Source organism: Rhipicephalus microplus, chromosome 2 (assembly GCF_043290135.1).
Source record: "Rhipicephalus microplus isolate Deutch F79 chromosome 2, USDA_Rmic, whole genome shotgun sequence".
In the NCBI taxonomy this organism is placed as follows: domain Eukaryota; kingdom Metazoa; phylum Arthropoda; class Arachnida; order Ixodida; family Ixodidae; genus Rhipicephalus; species Rhipicephalus microplus.
In genome coordinates, this window is record NC_134701.1 from 79030502 (window position 1) to 79049480 (window position 18979).

At 46.5% G+C, this 18979-nt stretch overlaps 1 protein-coding gene across 1 annotated transcript in view; it reads right to left on the minus strand.

Annotated features, from left to right (window-relative positions):
- The window catches only part of LOC142796293 (uncharacterized), a 115517-nt gene extending 96813 nt beyond the window's left edge, over nt 1-18704 (minus strand). The window contains exons 1-2 of the mRNA XM_075886583.1: nt 17373-18704; nt 2753-2844 (exon numbers count right to left, since the gene is read on the minus strand). Coding sequence (XP_075742698.1) covers nt 2753-2795 — 43 coding nt within the window. The 5' untranslated portion in view covers nt 2796-2844; nt 17373-18704. The remainder of the gene's footprint in view (nt 1-2752; nt 2845-17372) is intronic.
- Nucleotides 18705-18979: the final 275 nt, after the last annotated feature.

Below are 18979 nucleotides of genomic sequence, written 5' to 3' on the forward strand. Positions count from 1 at the left end.
TACTTCTACAAATGCGTACTGAAAAGCGTACCTCAATTTTTTGGCTAACTTTTACTGTGTCTAGAAAGAACACAATGCAGTTCACCAGGGTACCAATACTACAGGGCTAATTGTTAGCGATCGTCATCAGCTTTCTGCAAACGCTCACTGTAAGCCAAAAGCCTCAGAACTGTCTCTGCAATTAACCTGGAGTTGCGCTTGCTGCTACCATGCTTTCCCTGCTAACTTCTCGATCTCACCTACCCAACTGAAGCTATGCTTCCCAAATACACGCTTGCCCTATTTAGGATTAGGGTCTGTCACTCTTCCTGATTCTTGGTTAAATTGACTTCTGGTCAACTGTTTCGCCCATGCCCATTTCTGACAATTACGACTAATTTGTCCATCACGTTAGTTTTTTCACTCATCCATTTTGCTCTCTTTTGTCCCTTAAGGCTACACCTATCATTTTCCTATCCAGTGCTCGCTGTGTTAAGGGGAACTCTTTTTATAAACTACCAGGTTTCTGCTCTGTACGTAAGTATCAGTACGATACAGCTCTTATATATTTTTCTTTTGAGTAACAATAATAAACTGCTTTTCATGATGTGATAATATTTGCCAAAGTACCCTGTCTCATTGTTCTAATTATTTCAGTGCCATTTTTCGTACTTGCGTTCACTATACTAATATAACGTAATATTTTACCATTTCCAGTGCCTCGCTACCTGTCGCAATGTGTTACTTTCGTCCGAGAGTGTTCAAGGTCACTTCTGTTTTCTGCCAATAATTTTCAAAGTTGCCTTTCTGCTTTGCCTTCCGAATACGTAATCATGTTTGGCGATTCGTCCCCCGAGTTACACTGCAAGGTAATGTCAATGGTGAATCGCATGTTACTACGATACTCTCCATTAACCATTATAATGACTGTTCCCAATTCAGCGCTCTTTTGTAAAAGCCTCCTGCCAACACGTGATGAATCGAATTGCAGAGATACAATCTCTCTCTCTTAACCCCTCTGCTTTATTAGAATTTCATTGCTTTCTTTTCGGTGAGCATGAGGATGTGAATCCGCTGCTGATTTCTTCAGCATTTTCATAAGCGGTTCGTTTCCACACTTATGCCGCCTTATCCGCTTGTCTACTAAGATTTTCAGCGAATCAACTGCTTGCTCGTAATGTATGATGGTAGTATACAGAGCTCAGTTATATGTCCTGCAAAATGTATCAGGTTTTACTTGGTGCTTTGGTCAAATGATTTCAAAATGGTCCTAATTTTATTAGCAATTAGCTACGTAAACTCCTTGTAGGAAAGGGACAATGAGGTGCAGGCAAGAACTTTTTCAAGCCCATGACGTCCCCTTTCTTACAGTTTACGTGTACACAAAACGCTCGCACAATAATACAGGCTAAGTAGATGTCTAACAAAGTCACTCACAATCACCGGCTGACTTCTGCGAATTTTCACCTCATTTGAAAGGTGCGTTCAGGTGGTCACAGTCCACGTAATCAGCCTGAGCATGTCTGCCATTTGGTGCTTGATTGCTTCGTCGTGTAGTATTGGAAAACGTTCTACCAAACATAGTTTTCACAAATATAGCAATCGACTTTTAGTGGTAAATCTGTAGACTAGCCTTTTGAAATGTTGAAAAGCAATGAAGCAAAAAGATGTTTGCTGAGTAGCTCACACGAAGAACAGAGAAACGACGCAACAAAGTTAATGATGATATCGAAAAAATTTCTGCCCGAGCCTTCCGCCAGATGGTGAAGCACCGGATCGGATATGTGCAGTCATAACGTTCATCGTCAGCCGTGATCTATACTAGTATCTTTTGTTGTTGCATTGTATTTCTTTGTCAACAGATTTAAAGGTGCGTTCTTCAAACCTTGAATTTTAGGGTTTTAGGTTTATGTACATAATTTTAAAAGTAGTGATTCTTGTGGTGGTTATCCGCCTTAGCTATATACAGTGGCAAACTTTGAAGAGAACTTTCAACAAGCGTTAATACCATGATTGATACGTGAGGTTTACCGTCCCCAAACCACCATATAATTATGACAGACGCTGTTGTCGAAGGAACCGAGAATTTCGACCACCGGGGCTCCTTTAACGCACACCCAAATCTGAGCACACGGGCATACAGCATTTTCCCCTCTATCAAAAATGTAGCTACCGCAGCCGGAGATCGATCCTGCGACCGGCGGGTCAGCGGCTGAGTACCTGGACCACTATAAACCACCACGACAGGACAAACTTTATTACCTTGCGGGGTGTAAATCCAAGGAGTGTTGCTCCAGCTATGTGTTGCTCCAAACTAAGCAACAATATTTTGCACAGTTCAAAATAATTAAGAATAAAGAGCACGTATTGGCCTCTTTTTTTCTACTTCATAAGTCAGAAAAGTTTTGTCATTATAATAGCACACACAACATCATCTTGAGTGAGGTTACTGACGAGCGTGGCGTCCTACTCACACAGCTTTTGACAATCATGGTTAGGAAATCTCACTGCTAATTGAATGAAACCACAGAACATTTGTATTGTTTTTTAGGTGTCAGGACTTAAGTTACATTGAAGAGAAGTCACCATGCAGGAGCTATGTATCGCCGGAGTTTCACGAAAGTTACGCATCGCAACTCAGTTAACTAAGGGGAGATCACAAAATCTGCGCACAATATTAACACTATATTACCAAAACACTGAAGCGACCGCTGGGGTGCACCTTGGTGACTACATCACTTAATGCGTATATGCCTGCACGTAATTCACTTACTATCAATGACGAAGGTAAAGACTAAGATGGCCAGGGAAAGCATGAAGAGCAGGCAGAGTGCAGAAAGGGCGAACCAATAGATGACTTCGTGCCTATAGGAGGAATGACAACGATTAGGAACGTGAACGTTCGATGTCCACATATCAGTACACTAAACGTGGAGAACGTTGATGCTCCAATTTTCTTTTCTTTTATTATTCGTTATTTATTTGACTAGTATGTATAGAATGGGTATGAAGAAAAACAATGACGCCGGGACCAAAAAGTTGGCGGCCAAGCGTGCCTTGTGAGAATGAGTTTACGGTTTCTTAGTTGAATTCTTACCGTGTAAAGCGCGTGATGCTTAGCACAACTTGCGGTAATATGCTAATGTAGAACTGTGGTAGGTTGTCTTTTACATTGTCACATAGACCAACGTCTCGCGAATTTAGCGTAAAGATAGATAGATATGTGGAGTTTAACGTCCCAAAACCACTGTATGATTATGAGAGACGCCAAGCGTAAAGTAACTTTACGCTACATCGATATTTTTTTTTTGGCTAGCATTAACAAATATCGATGTAGCGTAAAGTAACATCGATATTTGTTAATGCTAGCCAAAACTAGTGAATGCTTTTGGGGGTCAAGCACACTGTGCAATACTGAAACAGTCCGAGTGACGATAGTTATAAACTTACGGATATAACCTTCCATGGCTTAGTTTGCAGCCGTCACTTTGTTTGCAAGCTAGTTTCCTTCGTTTAAACTGACCCACCTTTACGCTACATTCTTCCACCAGGTACTGCAAGCGGCTCGTCGTACGGTCAGACTTGCTCTCTATATTAGATATATTGTGTTTTCTATAGCGAAGTGACAAGGAATAGGATCATCGAAGAACTGTTGATAACAGACCTTGTGCTTTGATTTTTAGATCACGCAGTTGTAGCTGAATGGATATGTTGTGTATGTGTTTGATTTTTCTGCACAAACAACCTACTCGGCTAAACACTGCAGGCCCAGCCCTCACACTTTGCTGCCCACTTCCATCGCTCCCTGCTTCTGGTTGTCAGCAACTTATACGGCGGAATTGAGGATATGCTGTAATATTATCTATCCGGAACCACTACAGGCTTATTATGTGGTTAATAATAACACGTGTCTTTAGCACAACAATGACTGACCAGCATACTTAAGACGAAAAACACTGTGCATCAATGTACTAAATTATACCAACGGGCACTCGGGTGAGCCCCGGTAAAATGTACAGTGATGCACATGTATTTCTCTACTGAACTACCAATAGCAATGCAAGGACATTGCAAAGGAGTTCAAGAGAACATGATACGAGACAAAATGTATTACACGTCTACGAAAATTGGCGGATCTCACGTTCAGTGGAAATCGACGCTATGCGAAGCACGAATGAGTAATGTTGATGTGGCACTTTAAAATTAGAACAATGTTACTAGGAGGACCTAAATTATGTGCGTGCAGAGCTTGCATGTCATGATTATCATGTTAGAACGTGTCATTTACCTTCGTCGTCTATTCAAGTCACATATCAAATTTGGTATATGTGCAGCTAGTGAAACGGCCGCTGGCGCGCTATGAGCGTAGTATGTAGTCATGGTTCACATGACACGTATGTCATGGTTATAGTGTTTGGACGTGTCATTTACCTTCGTCATGAATTCACATCACGTGATACCAAACTCGGTATATGTGTAGCAAGCGAAACGGCTGTCAGAGTGCTATCAGCGTAGCATGTAGTCATGTTTTGGATGACACGCATCTCACATTTATCAAGTTTGGAAGTGTTATTGGTTGCTGTTTGCATCACGTAATACCAAATTTGGCATACGTGAAGATAGTGAAATGGCTGCGAGTGCATCATGAGTGTGGCATGTAGTCATGTTCTTACATGACACGCATGTGTTCTTACATGTTCTTACTTGACGCGCATGTGACACGCATGTTCTTACATGACAACCTGGTGCAGTATCTGGCCACAACCTCTCACACGCATACGTCCATCAACTCACGGCCCTTAGTCCCCAGCGACTGCGAAGCAACTAACCATGGCGGCAGTCAGATCTGCAACGCAGCAGAGGGTGCTAAAAATCTATGTATCCGAACAGGCCACCATTGGGACCTGAACTTAGCAAAGTTTAACGCTAGAACGTTATCTAGTGAGGCAAATGCAGCTGTACTATCTGAGGAGCTAGAAAGCAATAAATGAGATGTAATAGGGCTCATTTAGGTTAGGAGGACAGATGAGGCCTATACAGTGTTACAGAACGGGCACGCTGTTTGCTATCGGGGCTTGGTTTACTGAAGAGAACTGGGAGTGGGATTCCTTATTCACAGAGACATAGCTGGCAAAATAGAGGAGCAAACATTATGTAGCAAACCAGCCTTAGCGTTGACGCAATGAATGATAATCTGGTGGGAATCATTATGGATTGTGCATTAAAAGTCGGAGGTACTGTGGTTATACAGAACACTGGCAAGCTGTTTCAGAAAACAAAGAATCTCATTAAAAGCGTCAAAGCATCAAACCCTCAAGTTCAACAGACAAAATAGAGTTGGTAGAGCTTTCAAAGTTGAATAATAGGCGTACGGTATCCGATGTAAGGAGGTATAATATGGAGAAAATTGAACACGCTCTGAAAAACACGGGAAGCGTCAAAGCAGTGAAGAGAAAACTTGGGATAGGCAAAAACTAAATGTCTGCACTACGGGACAAGGAAGGCAAACAAATATGGATAGGACAGTAATATTAGTGGAGGACGTTTACAGATATCTGTACAGTAGCTAGCACAACCACAGCCCTAATAAAAGAACTAGCAATAACCCAGATGACACCGCCTCAGTAATGATAGAAGAAGTCAGAAAAGCCTTGGAGAGCATGCAAAGAGGCAAAGCTGGTGGTGGGGATTAGGTAACATAACAGCTGCTGAAAGATGGAGGACAGATTGTGTTAGAAAACTAGCGGCTCTGTTTACGAGGTGTGTCCTGACGGAAAGAGTACCAGAATCTTGGAAGAATGCTAACATCACTCTAATACATAAGGAAGGTTATGACAAGGAATTGAAGAATTACAGGCTGATCAGCTTGCTCTCCATAGTATACAAGCTATTTAGAAAGGTAATTGCTAACAGCATCCAGACAATGGAATTTAATCAACTAAGGAACAAGCAGGATTTGGAACAGGCTACTCAACAATTGACCACGTTCATACTATAAATCATGTAATAGAGAAATGCTCAGAATAGAGCCAACCACTATACATAGCCTTCATAGAATACGAGAAGGCGTTTTATTCAGTAGAAATATCAGCAGTCATGTAGACACTACAGAATCGCGGCGTCGACAAAGCATATATAGACATCCTGGGAGAGATGTACAGATAATCAACTGCTACGATAGTGCTTCATAAAGAAAGCAACAAAATACCTATCAAGAATGGTGTAAGGCAGGGGAATACAATCTCGCCAACGCTAATTACCGCGTGCTTAGAGGATGTTTTCAGAGGCTTTGAATGGGAAGAGTTAGGTACAAGAGTTAATAGAGAGTACCATAGTAACCCGCGCTTCGCCAATGACATTGCATTGCTGAGCAACTCAAGAGAAGAATTGCAACTCATGATTACAGAGTTAGACAAGGCGAGCAGAAAAGTAAGTAAATTAATCTGCAGCAAACGAAAGTAACGTGCAAAAACCTCAACAAAACAGCGCTTCGAGATAGGTAATAGTGCACTTGAGGTTGTAAAAGACAATGTCTACTTAGGACAGGTAAAAACCGCGGAGCCGAACCACGAGACTGAAGTAACTAGAAGAATAAGAATGGAGTGAAACACATTTTGCAAGCAATTTCAAATCATGACAGGTAGATTGCCACTATTTCGCAAGAGGAATTTATACAATAGGTGGATATTGTCGGTACTTAGCTAAGAAGCAAACACCTGGAGGCTAACAAAGTGCGTTCTGCTTAATTTGAGGACAATGCAGCAAGCAATGGGAAAGAAAATTGTAGGTGTAACCGGAAGAGACAAGAAGAGAGAGAGTGAATTAGAGAAAAAAGCGGGGTTAAGGATATCATCGTTGAAATCAAGAAGAGGAAATGGGCATGGGTGAGGCATGTAGCACATAGACAGGATAACCGCTGGTCATTAAGGGTAACTAACTGGATTCCTAGAGAAGGCAAGCGGGTTGTGGGGAGGTAAAAGGTTGGGCGGGCAGATAAGATTAAGAAATTTTGGTAGGGTTGACAGGCGGGCTAGTTGGCCTGCGAGAACACTACAATGCGCTGAAATCAGCCCCGGGTTTTCATTTGTCCGCCCATTGCAAAAAGTGTGGCTGCGTACCTGAATTTTTGCACACATCTGTCTTATACAGCCATCATGACACAAAAACTAGAGAGATTGCGGAAGCTTTCTTTATTAAAATGAATATCGATAGCTGTGTTAGTGCACCGTCTATATCACTGTTAGATTGTGAAATCTCATTTCTGGATGACTCATGATCATGGTGGAACCTCCTCCTCAGTTTTTCCCTTTCTCATCTTTCTGGTATATATTTTCTTCTCTGAATATACTGAGTTTCAGTCTCGCTTGTTTGTCTCTTCTCTTGTGTACCGTTGGTTCGCGCTTCCAATTATTTCAGTAAGAAATTTCGGTTGGCAGGTGCACTGCTTGCAGTGCATCGCTAAGTGTGAGTAAGAGGCCCCCTTTAGTGAACACTCATGTTCACTAAAGATTAAGGAGTTTGCGGGTATAAATTGGCAGCAGCAAGCACAGGGACCGAGTTGACTGGCGCAACATGGGAGAGGCTTTTGTCCTGCAGGGGACATTGTCAGGCTGATGACGAAGTGCTCCGGCATGGTGAGCGAGCAACTGCTACTCCAGTGCACACGAGGCTCTGCGTGATGCTACACCAGCCGTGCTGGACGAGTGGTTTCTAGGAAACAATGCATCCAGGCTTTTTACGAGGTAGGGTCGATCACATCACGGCGATAGCTTAAACACCTTCGATGTATGTATGTATGTATGTATGTATGTATGTATGTATGTATGTATGTATGTATGTATGTATGTATGTATGTATGTATGTATGTATGTATGTATGTATGTATGTATGTATGTATGTATGTATGTATGTATGTATGTATGTATGTATGTATGTATGTATGTATGTATTGTACCGGAGCATAGTGACGCCAGCTCTGAACCAGCGTGAAAGAAGACGTTGATGTCCATGTGGCTCGTGCTTGCCGGGTTCCTGCCGGAACCAGCTTGTTGCGGCTAACACTTCTTCAATAATAACAAGTGTTTATACGTGAGCTCGCTCGTTGCATTTAGTTGAAGCTTGTTCGGTAACGTCCTGGAGCTGCGCAGCCGTATGCTACCATCCGATTCCGCGATGACCGAGCCCGTCGATCCCCCACAAGCCTCTTCCACGCCACTGCCTGTCATGTGCCCTGGTGTACTTCGTCTGCGTGACCCACCAGTCTACAACGGCACTGAAGAAAATGATGTCGAGGACTGACTGCCAGAGTACCAATGTGCCAAAGCGATTAGCAAGTTCGATGAGCCTGCGAAGGTGACTCACGTCATCTTCTACCTGACAGACTTGGCCAATCTATGGTTCACCAACCACCAAGCCGACATTCCTACATGGTCGGTTTTCAAAAAGTCCGTGACCTCGTTTTTTGGTCGTCCAGCTATGCGCAAGCTTCACGCTGAACTTGGCCTGTGGGGGCAGTTTCAGCGAAACGGTGAGAGCTTCATATGCTACATTAAGGATGTGATCGGCCTCTGTAGGAGAGTGGGTGCGAGGATGACGGAGGATGACAGAAAAACTTTGGCAGATCCCACGTACAGTGGGAATGAATGACATGCGAAGCATGAATGAGAAATGTTGATATGTGACTTTAAAATCAGCACAACGTTACGAGGGGAAAAATGATGCCTTACATGACTTCAGTGCCATCATTATCATGTTTGGATGTGTCGTTAACCTTCGTCATCGATTCATGTTCTGTGATAACAAATTCAGCATATGTGGAGCAAGCGGGATGGCGACAAGCACGCTATGAGCGTGGTATGTTGTCATGTTCTTACATGACATGCGTGTCAGGATTATCATGTTTGCACCAGTCATATATTTTGTCATTCATTGACGTCGGTATATGTGGAGCTAGCAAAACAGCCGCGAGTGCATCTTGAAGGGCCCCATATACTCCTATGTAGCGTTGACGCGCGCACTGGGGCCATAGCGACGCTACGTTAGCAAAACGCGAGCACTCTATAGTCTGTCGTCAGGCGTGACCAGCGTCCGCCGGCGCAGCCCGACGGCAACCGGCGCAAAATGCGACATGCTGCATTTCGCGCCGATGCGTTACCCAGAAAACACTGCATCTCCCTCTTTTCGAAAGGGAGGTACGCCGGAGGCGCTGAAACGCGCATGCATCGAAGCAACGCAGCGTGGCGCGCACCTGCGAGTATATGGCAGGACCAGCGCCTGGCTTGGCAACGAAGGAGTGACGCGAACAAATGAACGCCGGCGAGCACACGCACCGTGCCACGTCAAAATGTATTGGTGCCTTGAATTAGGCATGTAGTCATGTTCTCGTATGACACACATCTCATGATTATCATGTTTGCACAAGTTACACACTATCGTCATCCTTTGCCGTCACGTAATACAAAACTTGGCATATGTGAAGCTAGCGAAACAGTCGCAAGCCCATCATCAGTATAGCATGTAGTAATGTTGTTACATGACATGCATGTGGTGATTATCAGGTTTGGAGGTGTCATTTACCTACGTCGTCCATTCGCGTCGTAGGTAGGTAATCAACTTTATTGATTCACAAAGGAATCATTTGAGGGGGGGGGGGTGGTAGGGGAGTTGGAATCAGGATGACGATGAGCCCTCGGACCGCTCTAGGTGGCCGGACACTGCTGTGCTTCGGTGACCCTTCTGGCCCAGCTCACTGTCCGGAGCTGTAAACCCGGTTGCGAGCTGCACAGAGCAGCCTCCCATCGCTCCTGGTGTTCTGATCCTTGCCGCGGGGGCTTGGGTTTGTTTGGACAACTCAGAAGTATGTGCTGGTAGTTGGCTCTGGTGCTAGGACATAAGTTGCGATGAGGCGAGGTTTCGCCATGTGTAAAAAGGGAGAAAAGAAAAGGAGTCGTCACTGTGGCCGTTTGAAGTCTACGCCACAAAGCCTGGTCACTTCTGAAAAAAGATTTATGTGGCGGGGGGCTATGTTAGGCAGAAATTTCAGTAAAATATCGTGATAGCTGAGGAGTCGATCCCTGGCACCTCGAAGCGAAGGCAGGTCACTGTGAGCCCGGTTGTCGAGTGGCCGTGTTGCCTGGGTGTCCGCAGTGCGCAGGGACCCAGAGGAGGGGGATGAGGCGATCTGGCGGAAGAGATGATTCAAGAATTTTAGCAGCCAGAGAAGGAATTCGGAAAGGGGCGAAATTACGAATTGCAGTTTTTGAATCGGAAAAAGTATACTCAGCGGAGGAGTGAACAATGGCCAAAGCAGTTGCCGCCTCCTCTGCTTCCAGGGATTCTGTCGAATTTGGAAGGGACGCACTAGCGACCAGTTTTTGAAATCCATCTATGACGGCTATAGATATATATATATATATATATATATATATATATATAGGTATATGTATATATAGGTATATATATATATATATATATGTATATATATATATATATATATATATATATATATATATATATATATATATATATATATATATATATATATATATATATATATATATATATATGTATATATATATATTTATATATATACACCAAAAACAAAAGTGATGCTGCGCCGAGTTTACTTCTACTTGGAGGATACTGTGAAGACGTGGTACGAGAACCACGAGGGCTCCTTTGCAACATGGCAAGAGTTTCGCCGACAGCTCCGTGACGCCTATCGCAACACCGAGAGGAAGGAGAGGGCTGAACAAGCCATATCCTGCAGAAACCAACGGCCGAACGAACGTGTATCTATGTTTGTCGAGAACATGCTTCGGCTCTTCAAGCGCGCGGACCCTGCCATGCCTGAGGAAAAGAAGGTGCGGCATTTGATGCGCGGAGTAAAAGAACACCTTTTGCTGGGCTCGTGCGCAATCCACCAACGACAGTCGCCCAGTTCATCAGTGAGGCAACTACGATAGAACGTACGCTGCAGCAGCGGTCGTCAGAATACGAACGCCAGATCACGGCCACCACGTGCTCTATCGGCTCTGACAGCGAGAGACAGACCCTCGCAGACTTCATTTGAAGTATCGTTCGGGACGAATTGCGACAGCTTCAGGCAGTGGGATCCCATCCACCTGTGTCAGCCCTCGCGGATGTAATCAGACAAGAAGTCCGGCAGGCCGTCACACCCCTGGCCCCAATTACACCGCCGATTCCCGAGGCCCCAGTCCTGACATACGCAGCGGCATTGCGATCCCCGGCGCCACCGGCTACAGACACTGCTATGCGGCCAAGGTACCAGGCTATGCAGCCATTCCACGACACTGCTTCGAGCCCACCTCTCGGCTCAAGGTTTTCGAGCCCACCCACCTATCCGCCGTCTATCTCAAGACAAAGTGGTAGCAAGGCAAGCACGTGGCGCACCTCGGATAATTGTCCGCTCTGCTATCACTGTGGCGAAGCGGGTCACGTATACCGCAACTGTCAATACCGGCAACTAGGTCTCCGCGGCTTCCACCCTGATGCTCGATGCCCGCGCTACGGTGAGCGCCCCCGCGAAATTGAAGCCTATCTCACGGGCCGATGTATTCCTTCGACTATTCGGCACCACCAGTCGAGATCACCATCGCCTCGCCGGTCTACGTCACCCAGTTTGCCTTCATCGTCTTCCGCTCCTTTCAGGAGCCGGTCACCAAGTCCCCGCAGGGGAAACTAGGAACGGCGACTTCTGGGGGTGAAGTCGCGGCCAGGCGAACTGTAAAAGACCCTCCTTCGACGCAACAACCGGACGAGGGTGATTCCGGTTTTCCAGTGTTCTCCGACAGCAAAAAGATAGTTTCTGCCGAAATTGCCGTCTTCGTCGACAATCATGCTGTTATAACGCCCTCGTCGACACCGGTGCCGACTATTCCGTAATGAGCACCACACTGGCATCTGAACTGAGGAAGGTTACCACGCCATGGCAAGGACCTCAGTTGCGCACGGCAGGTGGCCATCTGGTGACGCCTACTGGTATGTGCACGGCACGCATTCGAATACGTACGTCGACATTTGCGGGCTCTTTCCTCGTATTGCGCGTGTGCTCTCGGCCAGTCATTCTAGGAATGGACTTCCTTCGTGAATACGGCGCCGTCATCGACCTCCGTGAATTACTTGTGTCGTTCGAGGATCCTTTTTGCGCTGCAACTGACAGTACGCAATTCCGGAAAAGAGCGCTCCGTGTTACCGACGATTCTCTGACTCTCCCACCTCGAAGCAGCCTCTTTGTCAAAGTGGAATTGGGACAGGACGTGTCTGACGCGGTAATTGCACAGGCCAATTTGTCTCTCCTTATTTCAAGACAAATCTGTGTGGCCCGAGGAATCATTCAGCCTAGCAATAGGCATGCTCACCTGCTGGTCACGAACTTCAGCGACGAATATCGCCACCTAACGAGACACACTGCCATTGCATATCGTGAAGAACTTGCCGATGCTGATGGTCCGTCAACGTTAGCTTCATTTTCATCGAATGGCCACCCTGACGAGGCCTTCGTGAGCACTCTCGACGTAAACGAGAGACTACCTTCGGCTCAACGAGAAAGCCTTTTGCGTATACTCGGCTCATTTCAAGACTGCTTTGCCACTACGTCAAAGGTTAAACAGACACCACTTGCTCAACATCGTATCATCACGGAACCCACTGAGAGACCATTCCGCCAACATGCCTATAGGGTGTCGCAAAAAGAGCAAGATGCTATACGTGACCAAGTCCAGCAGATGCTTCAGGACGACGTCATTCAGCCATCGACCAGTCCCTGGGCTTCGCCAGTTGTGCTAGTAAAGAAGAAGGACGGTACGTTGCGCTTTTGCGTCGATTACCGTAAACTGAACAAGGTCACCAAAAAGGACGTTTATCCTCTACCCCGGATAGATGACTCGTTGGACCGTATACGCAACGCTAAATATTTTTCTTCCATGGATTTACGTAGCGGCTACTGGCAAATCGCAGTGGATGAGCGCGACCGCGAAAAGACGGCGTTTATTACTCCCGACGGTCTGTACGAGCTTAAAGTGTTGCCTTTCGGTCTATGCTCAGCGCCAGCTACTTTCCAAAGAATGATGGATACGGTTCTCACGGGGCTCAAATTGCAATCATGTCTTGTTTACCTTGATGACGTCGTGGCCTTTGCAGACACGTTTGAACAGCACGTCCAACGCCTTCATGCAGTTCTTCAGGCAATCAGAACAGCGGGGTTGTCTCTCAAACCCTACAAATGTCATTTCGAATATGAAGAACTGAAGTTCCTTGGTCACGTTGTGAGCCATGCCGGCATCCGCCCAGATCCCGAGAAAACCCGCGCCGTTGCCGCCTTTCCCGTGCCCACAAATAAGTGTGACCTACGCCGATTTCTGGGGCTGTGTGCGCATTACAGGCGCTTTGTCAAAAACTTCTCGAAGATTGCTGAACCCCTCAACAAGCTTACAAAAGACGGTGTCTCGTTTGTTTGGGGTCCCGATCAGTGCCATGCGTTCGACACCCTCCGAAACCTCCTCCAGGCTCCGCCTGTACTAGGTCATTTTGACGAAAGCGCTGACACGGAATTACACACTGACGCCAGCAACGTTGGACTAGGAGCGGTATTAGTTCAGTGGCAAAATGGCGTAGAGCGCGTGATCGCTTATGCGAGCAGAACGTTATCCCCAGCGGAGAAAAACTATTCTGCAACCGAAAAGGAATGCCTCGCTGTTGTCTGGGCTATAACAAAGTTCCGCCCATACTTGTATGGCCGCCCATTCAGGGTAGTTAGCGACCACCATTCCCTTTGTTGGCTCGCGAATCTCAAAGATCCCTCAGGTCGTCTAGCACGATGAAGCCTTCGGCTACAAGATTTCGATGTCACCATCGTCCACAAATCTGGGCGGAAACACAACGACGCCGACTGTCTCTCACGTGCACCGGTCGAAAATGCCAACACTGACCTTGAAGACGACGACAATTTTCTTTCTGCCGTATCAGCAACCAGCTTAGCTGAGCAACAGCGTCACGGCTCGGAGCTCATCCCGCTCATTGACTACCTGGAAGGACGCAATTCCCACCTTCCTCGAAGCTTTGCACGCTATCTTCCTTTTGTTTCCGTGATAGAGTGCTTTATAAAAAGAACTTTCATCTTACACAAGCTATGTATCTGCTTGTTGTGCCAACTACGCTTCGTGGTGATATTTTACGTGCGTGTCATGATGAGCCATCATCCGGACACCTCGGCTATACGTGCACGCTGAAACGGATTCAACGCTCCTACTACTGGCCACGTCTCGCGAAGACTGTTAAGCACTACGTTCGCACATGTCGCGACTGTCAGCGACGTAAGATTCCACCTTTACGACCAGCGGGACTACTGCACCCAATTAGCCCACCAAAGGCGCCCTTTCATCAGATTGCTATGGACTTGCTGGGGTCATTCCCCATGTCTTCGTCTGGAAACCGGTGGATTGTCGTCGCTACAGACTACTTAACACGCTACTGTGAAACCAAGGCACTTCCAAAAGCCACCGCAGCAGATGTCGCCCAATTTTTTGTTAAGAGCATCGTCTTACGTCACGGTGCTCCAGCTGTCGTCATAACTGATCGTGGGACAGCTTTCACCGCAGAGATGCTGCAGGAAGTCTTGCGATTAGGTGGCACGGAACATCGTAAAACAACGGCTTACCACCCGCAAGCAAATGGGCTGACCGAACGACTCAATAAGACAATTGCAGACATGCTGTCAATGTATGTGGACATCAATCACAAGAACTGGGACAACATACTTCCCTACGTGACTTTTGCGTATAACACTGCTGTTCAAGAAAGTACCGGTTTCACACCTTTTCGCTTAGTCCACGGTCGCGACGTCACGACGATGCTCGACGCCATGCTCCTGCCCGACAACTTAGGAATATACCACACGGATGCCGCCAAATTCGCGCAGTGCGCAGAAGAGGCCCGTCAACTTGCTCGTCACCGTATTCAACGTCACCAAACCGCAGACGCGCGCCGATACAATCTTCGCCACCGTGCGGTTATTTTTAAGCCAGGTGATGAAGTCTGGGTGTGGACCCCTATCCGACAGCGTGGACGTTCAGAAAAGCTTCTTCGCCGCTACTTCGGCCCTTACAAGGTTGTGCGACGTCTTAGCGACGTCACTGCTGGTAAGCAGTGACGTCGCTAAGCGGGCACAACTCGCTGGTAAGCGGGTTGTGCCCACTTAGCTGGTAAGCGGGCATTTTTGGGAGTTCTAAGCCTTTAACTACTCAGCGCCTTGTCAACATTTCGTCGTAAAAAGAGGGGTGCCCCGTATTGCGGTAGAGGCTGGTAAGCGGGCGCAATGCAAATTCCTTGCCCGCTTCTGGATTACGCGTGTAGTGGGGGCCTCCCGGCTGTGCACAGGGTTGCTGTTGGGCATGTCTTGCATGGCACAATTGATTGGGTATTTTACTATCCAATGAATTGGGTAGTAAAATTTTCCCAATTACTACTCAATACTACCAAAGCACCAAAGTACTACCCAATTTAGGAAAATTGGGTAGTACTTCTTTCCTCTTTCCTTGCCCTCAGTTTTGAGGTTGTATAAAGCTGAGCACCAACAAACGGTATCTTTAATCCTGATGAAGGCCAGACTCTAGGCCGAAACGTCAAAATAAACCACGTTCTGACCGCTCACGGAGGATCTACTGGACTATATTATGCAATGCTACGGCCACTCAACCACCATGTCTGCCTATATATATATATATAAATATATATATACACATGTTTGTTACTGCATGCTCTGCACTTTAGCGATTGGGGTCAAAGCCATGTGTTATAGATGGCAGTGCTGTCATTTTGATGTATTTTAAACATGGCGAAGCAATCCTAGTTGCAGCGGAATATGATTTGGTCCAGAAATGGAGCATAGGAAGTATTTTATAACATTACTTACTCGACATTTTTACCTAGAATGAACACAGCCATGAAACAGCGAGTAATGATACAGATGCATAACTTTCACTTGGTCCGATTTTTTTGATGTTATCAATACCAGGATATTAGTTCTTTATCATCATGAACGGGATGCTAACAGTGCGACATTCCAGTTTTTCGTCACCGTATATCGATCTATAGAGAAGATACATTTGCTTTGGTAAACAAAAAGAACTCGAAAAAAATACATTAGCCGTGAAAATCTCAACAAGCATGCGATAATGGCTGTTATTAGGGGCTTGTCGTGGCCTTCGTTGCATGGCCAGGTATTTGTTTAACGTAGACAAAGCAGAGTTCAACCACAGCCTGTTACAAACATTTCAAGAATATGTAAACTACAGCGCCTCAAGCTAACGTGCAAACCTGGCTGCAACTAACACGCCTCTACAGGCGCGGGCGGTTAGATCACTACTCGCATTCGGCTTGTGAACCACCGGGAAAACTCAGCGCAGTGACTTGCCGGACTGTTTCTGCTGCCAGGTGGGACTTGGTGGGTCCTCAGGCATGCGTTCAGGCGAGGTTAAATCTAAGTGGTTCGCGGCTGTGGCTTGGTAATTGCTGAGCAATGGTGTGTACACAACCTTGCCGACGGCGGACATTTTACGAGCTTACAGAGTGCCGCTGTTTAAAATCAAACTCCACAAATTAGTGGTACACTTCACATTTCTTTGTGGCATTGGGTGTAGTGAAAGGAATTAGTCAGCGATTTACAAAAGCATCAAAGAGGGCATTCAGCTTGGCAATTCTCCCTCGCCCAAAAGAAAAGAAAAACAGGCGAGAAAACCAGTAAGGCAATAAATGAGAACGCGGTCGGGCAGTGGAACTACCTGCAGAATTCGCATTGGGTGAAGATACTCCAATGCCGCCGTTCCGATGTCATGTGAGCAAGGCTAGCTCATAGATCGACGTTTATTCAGCAGTTGTGGGGTGTAAGGCAAGGGGGGATGTTTTGGTTATTCACGACGCATTTCCTCATTAGGGTTAAATCTTGTTGGTCACAGGTTGGTCGAGAAATGACCGCATCATTGCATGAAGAAGAACACGTCACCCCTTGTGAATGCCCTCCGGGCAGTGACCAATTTTGGCAACCAGAAAAACCAGAACGTCTGCATGCCTAATCATTCACGCAGTAGCTTCTCAAAATAAATATGCGGCGGTCACACCACACCCGCCATGATATTCTACTGGCTAAGGCACTCGACTTTTGACTGGCAGGATCGAACGTCGTCCATGGCAGCCGTATCTTCGAATGGAGGTGAAAATACGTAAGGCACATGTGCTTAAATTTAGGTGCACATTAAAGAGTCCCGGGTTGTTGAAGTTTCTGGGGTTCTCCACTACGGCGTCTCTCATAATCATATAAAGGTTTTGGGACAATTAACCCCAAATATGGTTATATTATGTGGTGCCCAGCTACTTACCACCGCCGCTGGTTTCTATCAAGGATTGGTGATCTGCAAAACAAAAAAGTGGAAGGTCGTTTCTAATAATGTAAAGCAACAATATGACTACACCGAGCTGCGAAATTAGTTGTGGGCAATACAGCGTAGAGTCACCAAGCCATATATTGGCATCGCACGAGGCTTCATGTTTTTAGGTGGCTGCACGACAAAAACTCGCCCTGACGTAATGATAACCGTGCTGGGATTGATCGCGAGGGTGTGCGCGTATCTAAGTGTGTTTTTGTGTGCATGTGTATATGTGTGTACGTACTGTCACGAAGACAAGACGCCAACATGGTCCCCAAGGTGCCACTGCTCTGAACTCCGCCGACACGGTCACCAGCCGTTTGGTGGCGTAGGTTTATCAGCTCGCGACTACTTCTGCGCAAAGCTGATAGACTAGCGGACGAGACGATGGTGAGTTACGGCAAGGTGGTGAGTTACAACATAGAAATATAGGCATTACAAATTCGGCACTGGGGCTGACAGCTTAGGCACTCGAACAGCCGAGATGTCTTCTCTGACACATAGTTCTACTGCTGGCGACACGCCGCAGGACTTTTTTATAGGCACCGGGTAGATCCTTTGAGTCACCAAACGTCCAACCAGAAGCGCCGCTGGCCGTGATGTCAGAATCCTCAAATAGGGCTCCGCTGCTTTGCGTTGTAGCATCTAAGGACGAGGAATGTCACACATTTTGTAAGACTCGCCAGACTGGAGGGCGCCGATTGCTTCATCGGGCTCGTGGGCTGAGGGAGCTCGTTGTGCGTTGCGTGACAGACCGGCGCCACCGCTTGATGACGTCGTTGAGTTCATCACGTCAGGTGGGCTCGAGCACAGGCCTTGACGCAGATTACCTTTGCAGAGGCATTGACGTTCAGTGTGGACTCCCAGGCCTAACAGCACCTCCGCCGCCAGACAATGCGCCGGAAAGATGAGCTGCTTTCACGTGACTCAGATGTCGGGCGCTCTCGTTCACCAGGTCCCTCCAGGTTTGCCTCCAGGGCCATGGGGAGAATGTAGCTCTAGGCTCAGTTCCGCGAACACATCCATTTCTTGAAGACAGATCCCAGCTCCACTGGCTTGTCACCACAACTTGCCGGCCAGCTTCACTCGTGTCTTCGGACGATTTTTGGGCTCAGCCCTTGTCGATGGCTCTGAAACTTGTCAAGAACGATTGGACAACAGGCAACACACGACACAAGCAAGTACCCTCGCTCACCTGACAGAACACCATACAAAGTGCAGTACAACATATACCTAGCTACACGTCTATCAGAATTTCGTTTCGTCTACATCAAGAGGCACATGTGGAACACAAGACTCTTAAATTGAGAACTCAAATGTTTACACGTACAACAACGTAACTAAATAGACTACAACAAAAAGTTGGCCCCTTGAGATCACTCTGGACGAGAGTGCTCAGCTAAGGCCGTGATGAGGACAAAATTTTGCCCCGAATCACCAGCGAGGAACCAAAAGGTAGAAAAGGTACTAACTAAAACACACGGCTCCATGCATCTGCATTAGCGTTCAGCTTTCCTTTTTGGTAGCGAACGTCAAAGTTGTGCTGTTGGAGTATCATG